The sequence below is a fragment of the Pleurodeles waltl genome, chromosome 4_2 (assembly GCF_031143425.1).
Source record: "Pleurodeles waltl isolate 20211129_DDA chromosome 4_2, aPleWal1.hap1.20221129, whole genome shotgun sequence".
NCBI lineage: Eukaryota > Metazoa > Chordata > Amphibia > Caudata > Salamandridae > Pleurodeles > Pleurodeles waltl.
The window spans coordinates 727,982,037-727,998,197 of NC_090443.1; the positions used below are offsets into that span (position 1 = coordinate 727,982,037).

General features: G+C 41.6%; 1 protein-coding gene across 1 annotated transcript in view; it reads right to left on the reverse strand.

Annotated features, from left to right (window-relative positions):
• The window catches only part of HFM1 (helicase for meiosis 1), a 2,166,952-nt gene that overhangs the window by 1,180,484 nt on the left and 970,307 nt on the right, over nucleotides 1-16,161 (reverse strand). Inside the window, exon 13 of the mRNA XM_069233212.1 lies at nucleotides 6,781-6,828. Coding sequence (XP_069089313.1) covers nucleotides 6,781-6,828 — 48 coding nt within the window. The remainder of the gene's footprint in view (nucleotides 1-6,780; nucleotides 6,829-16,161) is intronic.

Genomic DNA, 16,161 nt, shown 5'->3' on the forward strand with positions numbered 1-16,161 from the left:
AGAGGGAGATGCAGAGGAACTCTGGTGAGCTCTTGCATTCGTTTTCTGGTGAGATACCCAAAGCAGAGACCCTAAATAGCCAGAAAAGGAGGTTTGGCTACCTAGGAAGGAGGATTGGCTACCAAGAGAGGTAAGAGCCTTTCAGAAGGAGCCTCTGACGTCACCTGCTGGCACTGGCCACTCAGAGCAGCTAGTGTGCCACAAACACCTCTGTTTCCAAGATGGCAGAGGTCTGGGAAACACTGGAGGAGCTCTGGGCACCTCCCCTGGGAGGTGCAGGTCAGGGGAGTGGTCACTCCCCTTTCCTTTGTCCAGTTTCATGCCAGAGCAGGGCAGGGGGATTCCTGAACCGCTGTAGATTGGTTTATGCAGAGATGGGCACCATCTGTGCCCATCAAAGCATTTCCAGAGGCTGAGGCAGTTTGGCAGTACCCGGGTTCTGTGCTAGAGACCCGGGGGGTCATGGAATTGTCCCCCCAATGCCAGAATGGCATTGGGGTGACAATTCCATGATCTTAGACATGTTACATGGCCATGTTCGGAGTTACCATTGTGACGCTGTACATGGGTAGTGACCTATGTACAGTGCATGCGAGTAATGGTGTCCCCGCACTCACAAAGTCCTGGGAATTTGCCCTGCACGATGTGGGGGCACCTTGGCTAATGCCAGGGTGCCCACACACTAAGTAACTTTGCACCCAACCTTCACCAGGGGAAGGTTAGACATATAGGTGACTTATAAGTTACTTAAGTGCAGTGGTAAATGGCTGTGAAATAACATGGACGTTATTTCACGCAGGCTGCAGTGGCAGGCCTGTGTAAGAATTGTCAGAGCTCCCTATGGGTGGCAAAAGAAATGATGCAGCCCATAGGGATCTCCTGGGACCCCAATACCCTGGGTACCTCAGTACCATATACTAGGGAATTATATGGGTGTACCAGTATGCCAATGTGAATTGGTAAATTTAGTCACTAGCCTGTTAGTGACACATTTGGAAAGCAGAGAGAGCATAACCACTGAGATTCTGGTTAGCAGAGCCTCAGTGAGACAGTTAGGCATCACACAGGGAACACATATAGGCCACAAACTTATGAGCACTGGGGTCCTGGCTAGCAGGGTCCCAGTGACACATAACAAACATACTCACAACAGAGGGTTTTCACTATGAGCACTAGGCCCTGGCTAGCAGGATCCCAGTGAGACAGTGAAAAGACCCTGACATATGGTCACAAACAGGCCAAAAGTGGGGGTAACAAGGCTAGAAAGAGGCTACTTTCTCACAGATTACGATCCAGCGACAATGCTGCTGCCACTCTCCTGCTTGGTTTTCGCCCATCAGCCAGTGGGAAAGTCATTATGGGCCCCGCGGGGAGGTATAGAGTATAGCAGCAGCCTCCCCGTCGGAAGTTTGGCAGATGGGTCATCCCATCTGTCGAACTTGTAATCAGGCCCTTACACTCTGAATCCCTCTCTCAACCCACAGCCTCTAAGTCACTTAACCCAAGGACATTTCCCTTTCCACTTTTGCCAGTCCGCCCACTGACGTGCAATCCCTAGCCCATTTGGGCTTTTTTCAAGCAGCCAAATTACCCTCAATTTTCCTGGTATTTCTCCATTAAGTAACTTTTACAGTCCTGTAACTTCTTTTTATCTTGCACTCTTGCTCACTTTTAGGCCTCCCATGTTCTAAAGAATACATTAAAACCCTAATGAAAGATTATTTTGGCAAACTACCTTCAAAAAATCCTCATGAGAAAGGCTCCTACAAATCCTAATGTCTCTGTCAATGTAAGGAAAAAAAGAAAAATATGCTTGTTGTGCTAACAATGGGCGTAACCCAAACAACCTACTGTTCCAGGAAATCTAAGAATTAATTACCACCAACATCATCAAACTTCTTCTCCTCTCCAGTAACATTCTTGTTCAACCTGACTATTGCATAATTTGCCTTATTTGGAAAGAAAAATCAGGAGTATAAGTAGCAATTATTCACAAAAATTCAATGTAATGTTAATACATAGACAAGGATAAGACCTTGCCATTCTAGTACCTATCTGTTCTAATAAGAATGACTGATTCAACTCCTACTATCATTCATCTTTCAGGAGAATACACACTATTTGTGGAGCAACTAATTAAGTGAATAACTGACAACCTGATTTCACAGTTGGTCACAAAGGAACAACACATACCCTAGGTGACTTTTACCTTCACTGAAGAGACCTTCGAGATGCAACTGTTTTGAAACTTCAATCCTTCCCTATCAATAATAACCTCAGTAAACATAATACCACTTCGACGTACATTAGAGGCTATACATTTGACCTTATATTTGCAGTAGAAGGTAAGAATACAGGGTAATCTTCTATCTCTCTTGATCTGTCAAACCACATCATAATCTCATTTTCTCTTATTTGCACTGAACTTTTAATTTCAGGGCAGTTAAAAAAATGACAAACAGACTTGGATGCAAATCATCTTACCTTTCTATACATTGAGACCAGGGCAATAATTATCGAATAAACTGCACCAAACAAATGCAAGAGGAAAAAGCTTAATAAGGCATGGTCTTGGCCAATTTGCTGTTATTAATTTTGTGCTTTTTTTCTGTTCTTGGCATTCCCCTGCCTAATCTATATGTGCTAGTTAATTAATCAAAATGCTTAATACAAAAGATTCATATGACTCCTGTTTGGTTTATAATAATACTTTATGAAATATGATAATCAAGGCTATATGGATATATACGCTGTACTGCTGATTACTTCATTTCATATTAGTGTGCTATAGAACTATGAGAATTTCTGGAAGGCTGATAACTATTTGTCTCATTTTTGTTGTTATACAAAAGAACACAATCCTGTATAACGAAAATAATTGAAAAAGCATCAAGCCACTTTCTGTTAAAGGTTTCTGCGTAGAGTCTTTAACAACAATGAAATTATGTGGTAAAAGTCAAGCACAGAAGTCAATGACAGAGAGGAGTCTTCACACCAAGTGATACTGAGACGGGTTGTACAGAATCATATCTCCAGTTCCTATTGAAGGCTAACTGGACACAGACACTTGACCTTCACTCGCTGGCTTATTACTGCAGCAGGACTCATGAGACAAGAATAGAAGACATTGCTATTTGTTTATTAAACATTAAATTCCATTTTCAAACTGGTATGCAGTTGTTTACCACTTGAAAAAGATTTTATTTTTTGCTTTGCTAGGAATAGATTAGTGCTTAGAAGTAGCAGAATGAGCGTTGAAATTGATAAAGACTAAAAACAGCAATCATGTTGGAGTGGTATTTATTAGTTACACTTTTGATAACCTTTATTGCTGTCATATTATTTCTCTTTATTGTGGTCACAGTTCATATCCTGTGCACTAGACTAGGATTTTGATTTTAAAATTAATATTTAAAAGGTATCTTTTGTGTTTTAGGGGCCGATTTCGAGTTTGGTGGTCCCCACGCAGGACCGCCAAACTCACGGGCAGGATGCCACTGATTTGGATGCCACCGTCATGGCCGTGGCATCCCCCACCCTATTACTAGATTTCCCTCCGGTTGGAATTGGCTGACCGGTGGAAATCTTGAAATAGAGTGTTCCCGCTGGTCTGTTCCCACTGGTCAGTCTGGTGGGAACAGTGCTACAAGATAGCCAAGTGCATTCCAGCGCACTTGGCATGCTCACTGTCTGCAAAGCAGACAGTGCACATTCTGATGGTGCTGGGGGGGGCCCTTGCACTGCTCATGCCCTGGGCACTTGTTATGCGGCAGCCGCCATGGAAAGGCTGGGTGAGAACAAGGTTGTAATCAGCAGGGAGGCACTGAGTTCAGTGCCTCACTGGCTGACTACACCCAGGAACGCAGTCAGCCCATCGGGATACTGGCGGAGACGGTGGTTAGTTGGCAGATCCACCTGCCAAACTCGTAATTTGGCGGTCGGACTGCCACAGTCGCAGGGGTCTGACCGCCACCACGAGTCCGGAGGCCTTGTGACCGCCAGACTCACAATGAGGCCCTTAGTGTTAATGAGTGTGTTATTCCTTAATGAAAGAGAGTTTGTACTTCCACTGATTGGCACTGTAACATCTCATATGGTTGATCATTACCTCGAAAATATCTCACCCAAATATTGCTCAGTGTGCTGTGGGATGATATACAGTTAACAGGACAGCTTGGTTTCATATTTGGTTTGGCCTATTCACTAAGTTCTTGATGCCAGGGGTCTAGAAAAATCAAGAGAACACATCCCAGTGAAAGCAGGTCTCTGAATTTGTTCTGATGACTGGCATCTCTGAGATATGAGGGGGTTTTGAAGGTACTGGAATTGTTGCTTGTAGATGCCCTGACCAGTAGTATTTCATTTTAAAAATTGTGGAGTGCACCCCTGCCTGGCACTGACCTGCTCATGATCATCTCAGAAAGTACTAAACTTTTACTCCTGGTCCAACAATAGAGTTGCACTCTTCTGCCCTTCACTGCATCCACCATCAACTGCACACAATAGGAATATATTGGCCAAATGTAGAATTGGGAAAATAGAAGTGGAATAAGAGAGAAAAAAGAAAGGCAAGATACCACCACTATGACTCATCCTCTGCTGGGAATGGAAGTCTGCAAGGCAAAGTGGACATCTACAGATACGATAAGATATCTTAGTATTGTGTCATTAGGGTACGTCATCTAACTATAACAGTAGAATATCTATGTGAAAACTGTCTTTGCTCTGGTGTGAAGCTGGTGTTCCTCAAACTGAGCATACCAATGTTTAAATAACTACTGTCAATAAACCTTTTACCTTACTGACAAGGTAACTAACGTATGCTTTGTATGTATTTGATTCTCATAGGCATAATTTCTAGTTTGCATTCCTGTAACTGACAGACAAAACAAATCATCAACATTTTGCTGTTCTTACTATGAACAATAAATCATTTTCCTGAATACACAAACGTACCTTAAAACTATGTAAAACTATACATAACCAATGAACCAATAAAGACATATATATGTGCGTTTGTTTGTGTGTGTTTGTGTATGTGTGTGCACGCCTGTGCATGTTTGTGTGTGTGTATGTATGTGTATATATCACTGAAAAAAACAAAGGTTAAAGAAACATAGTTAGGTGAAAATTTCAGTTAACACATTCAATTTTAAACTATCTGAACCACTGAAATTTACCAGTTATAATAATTTCAAGTAACTATAACTCATGCCTTGAAGTAACTATAATCTATACCCTGTGCCCATGCACAGTACTGTCATTGTGTTACATGATTTATCTTGTATTTATTATTTTTAAAAGTTATTATTAGTTTACATGTTTTATTAATATTTCCAGTTTTAAGTTTATTGGGTATTGGGAGATACTGTTTAAAAAATAATAATTTCAAATGGGTAATATTTGGACATTGTTTATTTTTTTGTATAAATATTTTAGGATTGTTTAACTATTTATTTTTATTTTGGGGTGAGTTTGTTAGAGGAATGGGTAGGTAGTATTTAAGAATATACAATAATTTATGATAATTTATCTGTCTATAAATGATCTTAATTTTTACAAGTAATTTATGTGTAACTTTATTTTTGTAACTTATTGAAGTTTGGGATAATCCAATTATTTTCTATAAAATAGTTTATTAAGTTGTTAATATAGTTTTTTTAACATATTGGGGTGTGGCTGGGAAGTGTTTCCAAAAGAAATGGTCACAATATAATTAATTAGAAAGTTAAATTTGTACATTATACAATTGGAAATTTATTTTTTGTTTTGAAAATATTTCTTAGTTATTAGATGTGTCTTTGTTTTTTGTTTTCTATCTCCAGCTTCAGAGATATTGTTCATTTTTTTATTTAATAGTATGAATAGCTTCTTTAACAATTCAGATGTACTGGTACATTTTCAAAACACATTTTAATATTTTAAAAATGTGCAATCATATTTTTTGGTAGTATTGAATCTAATCATTCTAGTGTAAGCAACCCAATTGCTCTCAAGTGTGATCTTTCACTAATGTTTGTTGAACTTGTGTTAAAATAGTAAATTTGATCTCCCTTGCAATCTATGCACTTTCCCCAGTGTGTGTTAAATTGGAGTTGGAATAGTAATTCTGCTCCACAATGTATGCTCCTTCCTAAAATAGTAGATGGATAAATGTGAAAATGCTTCTCTCTTGTTGTTTGTTTGATGTCCCTCAGAACTTCTTGGTGGAAAACATAATTTTATCATTGTTAACTCATCTGTCATTATATACAGGTTGTATTAAGGTCCTATGAAGTTTGTAGGACATGGCTCCATTTGAATGAGCTGCACTCCATATAAAAATGTTATGGAGGGTATCATGATAATCATGTAAAGGTAATTAAGGGCCTGGTTTAGAACTCAGCAGACTGGTTACTCAGTAGCATCGATGACGGATATCCTCTCTGACGAAGTTTAAATCCAATTATATTCAATGGGATTCCGATTTTGGCGGATGGGCTATCCACCTCCATTGTGATGGAGTGACCCATCTGCCAAGTTCTAAATCAGGCCCTATATCATTAAAGACAACTTGAACATTTGAATAAAAATCTAGGACTAAAGAAAAAGAAATAGAGACATGTTTTATCACAGAATGGAAAAAGTTGTTATGAATATCAGTGACAACTAAAGTATCAAGACGTACCTAGCAGTAATAATATTCATACAATCATATACTTTAAGTATATGTGTTACAACTGAAACATTGCTTTCTTCTTAAATGCAAGGCGTTTTATAAGCTCAAAGGTAATTACTAACCCTGCAATTTCTCTTCAATCCCGTTCTTATCTAATCCAGTTGGGAAACCTACATGAGAAAACAAGACTTAATTTTGGCATTTATTTAAAAAAAAAAAAAAAAAATGTTGAGTCAGTGTATTCTTCATTTTGCGATTAATTACAAACTTCAGTTCAAGTTAAGTTGTGATTAAAACCCTTCGCAATATAAATTATGGACACAGAAAAAAATCACTTCTGTTTCATAAAATGCACTCACCCACAGTCCTCATTCTCCTTTGAGGGATCTTCACTGAAATCTCAAGTACTGGTTAGCCTCACCCATGCACATTCATTGACAAAAGCAGCAGAAGAAAAGAAAAAAATGAAAGGTTCCTCAAGGAAGACTGGCCATCATAAGTGTCTAGAGTCTTGTTTAAGGCAGTAGAGTCTCATAAATGAATAAACCCACTCCTGGCAGCTAGGTGGCTACATGCAGTCCTCTGCAATAGGGAAAATCTCGTATTAACTAGCTTTATGCCTTTTAGAATGAGCCATGGGTTTACCTGGTAAGGGTTTTTTGACATTCTGATAACACAGTCAAACACAAGAAATGATTGATCCTAAAACAGATTGCTCAATAGTGGCTAAACCTCTTTCAGGAAGCCTGAAATTTACAAACAAATGCCTGATAGATTGCCATTCTTTGTCAAGGTGAAGGTTTAACACTCTCCCATCATCTAACAAATATAGAGACCTTTCTGTGAGAGAAGAAGGATTTTTAAAGAAGATGAACAGTGAAATAAACTGATTAACATTAAAGTCTGACATCACCTTGGGTAGGAAGGCTTGATATGCCATCATGACCATCTTATTATTATGGAATACAGTGAAGACCTTATTGGAGCATAAGTCATGAATTTCACTAACCCGGAGTGTTGATGCAATCGCTACTGAAAAGGCAGCTTTACATAAATTATGTTGGAAGGAAGACTTGTGAATTGGATTAAATGGAGGATCCATACATTTTTTAAAGTCTTTACTGAATAAGGATGTTAGAGGACATTTCCTGTAAGCAGTAAAAGCTACAACGTATACCTTAGTGGAAGAGAACTTTAAACCCTACTAGCCAAGTAAAGAAGATATGAAGAGATGGAAGGATAAATTACCTGTAATCCTAGTTCTCTTTCATGGGTATCCTCATCAAAGTCATAAGCACTGAATATTCCTACCCATGCGCCGGGACCCCAGAGCATATATCATATATATATATATATATATATATATATATATATATATATATATATAGAGAGAGAGAGAGAGAGAGAGAGATATACATAGAGATAGATAGATAGATAGATATAGCTATAGATAGATAGATAGATAGATAAATATATATATATATATATATATATATATATATATATATATATATATATATATATATAGATATAAAATTATATCTGATATAATATACACATATGTACATACATGTAAAGCATTATTTTTATATACATCTATGCAGCCTATAATACAGGCTAAAAATGCCATTTACATTAGATTTTTGTTAAACAAATCTCTTACTAAACTCAAAATATCTATAAAAAACATAAGAGATAGAGTGTAGTGTGCAAAATCACAGCTTTTATTAAAGCGAAAACTGAATAAAAATCCACAGGAATTTTTTGCCGATAGGCTGCATTTTAAAGCATAACCAAGAAGCACTGGCACCGTGCCTTTAGTACCTCCAGGACCTCCTGTATCCCATCATGCCTCAGAGGTGACTGTTAGGTGACAGTTAGGTCAATACTATTTTACGGTGATACGAAGAACAGAGCACAGGTATGTATGAACTGCTGCATGCAAGTTTCGTCTGGGGAGGAGGGCGGGTTGCTTATGACTTTGATAAGAATTCCCCTGGAAGAGTACTAGGATTACAGGTAAGTAACTTATCCTTCTCTTCCAGGGGAGCCTCATCAATAGTCATAAGCACTGAATAGACTAGCAGGCCCATCCCACACTCTTGCGGACAAATCAAGGATGAACAGCTATTTGTACCTTTTTTAACTAAAGAGATTTCTTAATGAGACCTGCCATACGTGGGTGTCTGTCTTGGTGTCTGAATCTAGACAGTAATGCCTTGTGAAAGCATGTCCTGATCTCCAAATAACCACTTTGCAAATTTCTGAGATGGGAACATTGTTTAGTAGAGGTCCTGTTGCTGCTTTGCCCCTTGTAGAGTGGGCTTTGGGTTTGCCAGGCAATTGTTTCTTGGCCAGCTGATAATTGAACAGAATACAAGAGAACTTTAGTACTCTTTTTAGATCTAGGGTGTGCAACGCTCTTTCAACTGGTCTGGTCGGGTTAGAAAGGAATGTAGAAGGTGAGCTTGTCTGGTTGATGTGGAAATCAGATACTACTTTGGGAAGGAAACTATGATGAGTTCTCATTACTTCCCTGTTGGCATGGATCACTGTGTACGGCTCCGTGGCACAGAGAGATTGAATTTCGCTAACTCTGCGTGCCGAAGTGATAGCAACAAGAAAGGCAGTTTTCCATGTAAGATACTGTAGGGAAGCTTTATGTATCGTTCAAGAGGTGGACCCATGAGTTTTGATAGCACCCCATGGAAGAGAAGGGGAACAAACAGGAAGGAATACCTTCTTTAAGCCTTCAAGGAAATCTGTGACAGCAGGCATTTGGAAGAATGACCTTTGAGAAGGAGATTTTCTGTAAGCAGTAATTGCCACAAGATGTACCTTATGGAGGAGAACTTTAAACCTGATTTGGCTACATGGAGGTATGACATAATGACATCCTCCTGACCGCGGATTGAATGATAATTATTTTGAATTCACCAAGTGTAAAACTGTTTCCATTTGAAGGAATAAGATTGCCTCATCGTTGGTCTTTTTGACTCCTTGAGAACGTTCACACATTCCTGGGAGGACCTAAGGTTCCATATTTTAGTAATTCAGAAGCCATGCTGTCAAGTCAAGCGCAGTGAGGGAAGATTGGGATGGTAGATCTTCCCTCCAAGCTTGTGAAGGAGATCCAATCTGCACGGCAGTCTCTTATGTGGTCTTTCTGGCAGATGTAGTAGATCCGGACACCACCACTGCTGAGGCTATACTGCAGCTATCAGGATCATCCTGGTTCTGGCTCTGTACTGTTTGTTTATGACTGCTGGAATTAAAGGACTCATGGAAAAAGCATACAGAAATGTTCTGGACCAATCTATTAAAAGAGCATTCTCCTTTGTTTCTGGTCCGTAAAACCTGTATGTGAAGTCTGAGCATTTTTTGTTGTTCTGTTCAGCGAAGAGGTTGATTTGAGACTGACCCCATTTGTGAAAAATGTCTTGAACAGCCTTTTCATTTAAGATCCAGTTATGAGCTTCTGCAAAGTTGCGACTTAGGGAATATGCTTGGGTGTTTGCTTCTCCTGGTTGATGAATGGCAAAGATTGTTAGACCTTTGGCCAGCAGCCACTTCCAGATGTCTTATGCTTTCAGAGACAGAGCATGTTAGTCCTTCCCTGTTTGTTCAGGTAATACACTGTGGTTGTGTCGTCTGTCTGTATGAGGACAGCATATGTTTTTATGGATAGGTAAAAAGACTTCTGGGCGAGGTAGACTGCTCTGAGTTCCAGCATGTTTATGAGACATAGCTTCTCTTTGTCCAACCATAAGCCTTGAACTTACCCATGTGAGCTCCCCAGCCATGGACAGAAGCATCAGTTACAATGCTCTGAGTAGATAGATCCTGCTAAAAAGGTACGCGTATCAAAAGGTGCCGCCATTGCATCTACCACATCTTGTGACAGGACCAGTTTGTGGTCCCAAAGATTCAAATACTGAGACCACTTATCTTCCAGATGTTGCTGTAGTGGTCTCATGTGAAGTCTGGCATTGGGGACAATGAAAATGCAGGAAGCCATCGACCCCAGTAACAACACCACATGTCTGGATGATGGATGAGTAGTCTGGAGGAGCTTGTAACATGTTTTGATTGAGAATAATCTCTCCTCCGAAGAATACACTCTTGCATGATTTGTATCCAGGGTTGCCCCTAAATAATGTATTTTCTCAGCCTGTACCTTGGTGGACTTTTTGAAATTTATGTGCAATCCCAAGTCTCTCAGGATCTTGAGACAGATCTGATAGTGTTGATGCGTAAGCACTGGGGAGGAGCTCTTGACAGTTTGCATCTGAGTTCTTGAAGCAGGGGAATCAGGAGAAAATGTACAAGGAGGAGTACTTTGATGTGAAGGTGTGTGTACCATGTATCTGGATGGAGAACAAGTATATGAGTAATCAGACCTTGGATTCTGGTGAGTTTCAATCTGCTTATGGAGACTGTCCTGAGGTCTGGGAGCCATTGACAAACGGGGACTCACTTATGGAGACAACCTTTGAGGGCCATGCATTCCAGTACAATCAGCATTGCCATTGCAGGCTGAGTGCCCTGATGCAAACCTAAAAAGTAAACTCGACATGGCATGTGATTCTTCATCATCTAAGTGGAAGAACCTGGAGAGGCCATCTGCATTGGCTTGGGCAGTCCCAGTCCCAATTGAAAGCCCATTCCCTGTAGGGAAATGGACCACCTAAGCAGGTTGGGGGGGTTTCCCTTCATCTGTCGTAGCTATCTGAGAGGCCTGTGGTCAGTCTGAACTATGAAGTGAGAACCAAACAGGTATGGCCTCAGCTTCTTCAGGGCCCAAACCACGGCAAAGGCTTCCCTCCCTATGGCACTCCAATTTTGTTTCCTACATAGTATTTTCTTGCTTATGAAAGCAGCTGGCTGGTCATGTCCATCATAATTTTTCTGGTAAAGAACTGCTCCTAGCCCTGTTTCAGAAGCATCTGTTTGGACTATGAAATGACTGGAGTGGTCTGGTCCATGTAGGACTGGAGCACAGCGCATAGCATTCTTCAGAGTGTCAAAGGCCTTTTGACAACTCACTGTCCAGTTAACCTTTTTGGGCATTTTCGTGAAGGTTAGTAAACAACTTTCCCCAGCCATATCTGGCACTTACTGGCATTGATAGTAAGGCCTGTCTTCTGCAGAGCCTCTAGTACCTTCCTTAGTTGAATCAGGTGATCCTGCCAGGTAGAACTATAGACAGCTATGTCATCCAAATAAGCTGCACTAATAGATTCTAGTCCAGCAAGGTCTTGGTTTGCCAGCCTACAGTGAATCTCTAATGCAATGCCTACTAGGGGTAGAAAATGCTAACCTCTCTTTTGCTCCTGGGGTCAGGCCAATCTGCCAGCACCCAAATGTTAAATCAAAGGTACTGAGATATTTGGCTACCCCTACTCCATCTATGAGCTCATCCACTCTTGGAATTGGGTGTGCATCAGTTTTTGTCTCAGAGTTGAGGCCCCTGTAATCCGCAAAGCACCTCATTTCCTTTTTCTCTCCTTTGGAATGAGGTTTGTGGACTAAAACTAATGGGCCAGCCCAGGGACTCTCAGAGGGTTCAATGACACCCAAATCTAGCATATTTTTAACCTCTGCTTGGCTACTCTCTCTGACATGGTCTGATTGTCTATAAATCTTCTTTTTGACAGGCAAGCTGTCAACGGTGTCCACATCATGTGTACACCAGTTTGTCTTTCCAGGGGTCAGAGAGAATAATTCAGCATACTGGTTGAGGACTTGCCTGCAATCAGTCTGCTGTTGTTCTGTGAGGGTGCCTGATAAGACCACTCCATCCATAGAACCATCTTGTGGATTGCTGGGTAGGAGATCAGGGAGAGATTCCCTCCCATCCTCCTGTCCCTCATCTGTAATCATGAGTATGGTCACATCAGCTCTGTCATGTGGTGCATGATTGGATTTGTGAGTATAGCAAATTCTTAGCACATCTCCTGGATTAGCCTAACTGCTTGACCAGCTACCTTAAAATTGGAGCATTAGGTGGTCTAATTGTTACCTCTAGAAACCAACATGTGGTTGCCTAGACCCCCTGCATAGTGTGCCTAGTTTTGCACATTACTTAGAGGGACAGCCTCCTACAACTACCATCCTCCTGGTCACACCAGGTTTGAAGTCTGTGGCCTCAGTGTACAAGAGCCTTTCCTCCCAATCGATCCTGTGGGTACCACTGACATTTCCTAACTCTTCCTGTGCAGCTTGCTGCCTCAGGCCTTCAAGAATGGGACCGGTCCTCTGCCCCTGGCATAGATCTTCCCTGGAGGGCTCCCCTTGGCCCAAAAGCTCTGGGTGGCAAAGCCCAAGCTCTTCAGGCTCAGTGCCCAAGAAGGTTGTCTCCCCGTCCCTCTTCTCGGGAAGAGGGATCCTGATCTTGGATCTGTTTTGAAGCTGGCCCCTCAGTCTTCTTGCCTTTTCTCATTGGAGGGTGGTCCACTTTTTCAGGATCCAGCTCTCCTTTTTCTCTCTGAAGTTTGTATTGTGCTCTTGTCTTGACACATGCCCATTCAGGAAACCCTAGCATTGCTGCATGGGTCTTCAGTTCTACATCAGCCCAGGGGGAATGCTCCAGGCCATTTCCTAGAAGGCAATCTACAGTGGATGAGGAAACAAACACTTATTTTTGCCCTACTACTTCCCTCCAATCTAAGGTTGCCATAGCCATAGCCATGGGATGGAACTTTGTCTCATTGTCAGCATTAGTGACAGGGTAAGACTTCCCTACCAGGTACTGATGTGAGTGGACCAAGTGCCGAGTTACCATGTTTACACCAGCTCCTGTGTCCCTTAGTGTTCCCACTTTCTCTCCTTTAATCAAAGGGTGCTGTCTGTATTTTTGGATATTACTTGGTCAGACAACACAGGATAACTTTACCCACCCTCAGTGACACTAATGTTGCCTCTGTGGGATCTTGACATGGTCAGGCCACATCTCTGATCTCATCTGGAGGTTTCTAACTGCGTTTACTTGACTAGAGGCATTCTTTTTGTTTGTACAGCTAGAGTCTCCAGTTTGGTACCCTCTTTTTTTGCAGTCCTTGCACCAAACCTTGCTGGGATCAAAGTGTCTACCTTTGTACCCACCCCTAGACTGTGAGAAGTCTCTGGACCAACCTCCTGTGCAGGTTTTTTGGGGCCTTGAGAAGACTCTTTATTAATTTTGTTTTGGCTCCCATCTTTCTCTTGTGAGGGCTTTTTGGCAGCTTTCTTTTGGTCTCCCCCACCAGTGATAGTTTTGATTACCCTTGTTTTGACACAATGGTCTGCCTTCCTCCCCAATTTGTGAGGAGAAAGTGGACCCAGGTCTATCAGATGTTGATGTAACCTATCATTGAAACAATTACTAAGCAAATGTTCTTTCATGAACAGGTTGTATAGCCCATCATAATTTTGTACATTTTCTAGCTAACCAACCACCTAGTGTTTATACTAAACAGTCCACCCATGTTTGGCTCTGGGTTTTTCGAGACTCCCTGAACTTTAAACGGTACTGCTCAGTTGTAAATCCAAAGCCATCAATTAGGATACCCTTCATGAGGTCATAGGATTTCGAATCTGCCTCATTCTTAGTCAGGAGCCTATCCCTTCACCTTCCTGAGAATAACTCCCACAACAGTGTGCCCCAAATGCTTTTTCTCAAACCCCCCCCACCCCAATGCAGGCTCTTTCAAAGGCAGAAAACCAGAAACTTAAGTTTCTCTGCTTTTGAGCTCATTCCAGTATGAATTTTGTACTGTCTGCAGAGTCCCCTTAATTGCTCAAAGCTATATGACTTATGAGTTCCAGATTGACCTCCTGGTTCTGGGTCTCTTCATCTGTTTTATTTTACTAAATTTGGGACCTTTTTAAGAATTTAGAATCCCCTTTTTGAATAGGCCAACTAAAGTAAGGGATTTTAAAACGTTTTGCTAAAGTTGTAAGGGCCTAACCAGGGCCCTAGCAATTATTTTAGAAATGGGGTCTCTGGTTGGCAGACAGTTTCCACTCTGTCAAATCAGGGACCCTCACTCTAGTCAGGGCAAAGAGGATAAACACTTAGATAACCCCTGCTCACCCCCTTGGTAGCTTGGCACAAGCAGTCAGCCGTATCTCAAAGGCAATGTGTAAAGTATTTGTACCAACACACATAGTAACACAATGAAAACCCCGCAAAATGGACACCACACCACTTTAGAAAAATAGCCAATAATTATCTAAAATAAACAAGACCACAATGACAAAAATCCAACATACACAAGTAAAGTTATGGATTTTCAAAATAATAGATTCTTACTCCATAGAAAACAATGGAAACAGAGGATCTACTCCTGTAGGAGGTAAGTAAAATACACAAAATATACACACAAACCAAAATCAGGTAAGTAAACAGTTAGAAAAGTAGTGCAAACACTGTAGAATACAATAGGATGCAATAGGCCTAGGGGCAACACAAACCATATACTAAGAAAGTGGAATGCAAACCACGTAGGGACCCCGGCCTAGTGTAGTGTGTAGAGGGTCGCTGGGAGTGTAAGAAAACAATAAGGGTGTCCAAGATACCCCACCCCAAGACCCTGAAAAGTAGGAGTAAAGCAGTAATACTTTCCCAGAAACACACTAAACTTGTTATAGGAGATTCTGCAAAGACCACAGCAGACTGCAAAGCACTGAAGATGGATTCCTGGACCTGAGGACCTGTAAAGGAAGGGGACCAAGTCCAAGAGTCACAAAAGTGTCCAAGGGGGGCAGGAGGCCACTAAACCCCGGATGAAGGTGCAAGATGGCTGCCTCCGGGTTAAAGAAGCTGAAGATTCTGCAACAACAAAAGATGCCAGGAACTTCTCCTTTGTGCAGAAGATGTTCCATGGAGTGGTAGAGGAAGCAGAGCTTTTTTTTGGAGAAAGACCGGAAACAAGCCTTGATAGCTGCAACGGTCATGGTTAAAGAAAAAGGGTGCTGCCCGGGCCCAGGAAGGACCAGGAGGTCGCCACTTGGAAGAGGAGACAGAAGGGGGCCCTCAGCAATACAGAAAGTCTATGCACAAGAAGGCAGCACCCACAGAAGTATTTTAACACGGGTTCAAGAAAACTAAGCATGGCGGTCATTTCAACACTACAAAAGAGAGTCCCACGAAGCCGGTGGTCAACTCAGCGAGTTGAGCAATACAGGACGGAGTGGTGGGGACCTGGGCTATGCTGTGCATGACGGATTCCTTGCAAAAGTGCACAGAAGCCCTAGCAGCTGCAGTTCACACAGTACACAGGATTACTGTCTGGAGAGGGGAGGCAAGAACTTACCTCCTCCAAGTTTGGACAGTTGGACCTCTGGACAATCGGGGTCACTTGCGTCCACCACCTGTGTTTCAGGGACCACGCTCGTCAAGATGAGAGGGGACCCAGAGGACCAGTGAAGCAGAAGTTTGGTGCCTGCGTTAGCAGGGGGAAGATTCTGTGGACCCACGGGGGATTTCTTCTTGGCTTCCTGTGCAGGGTGAAGGCAGACAG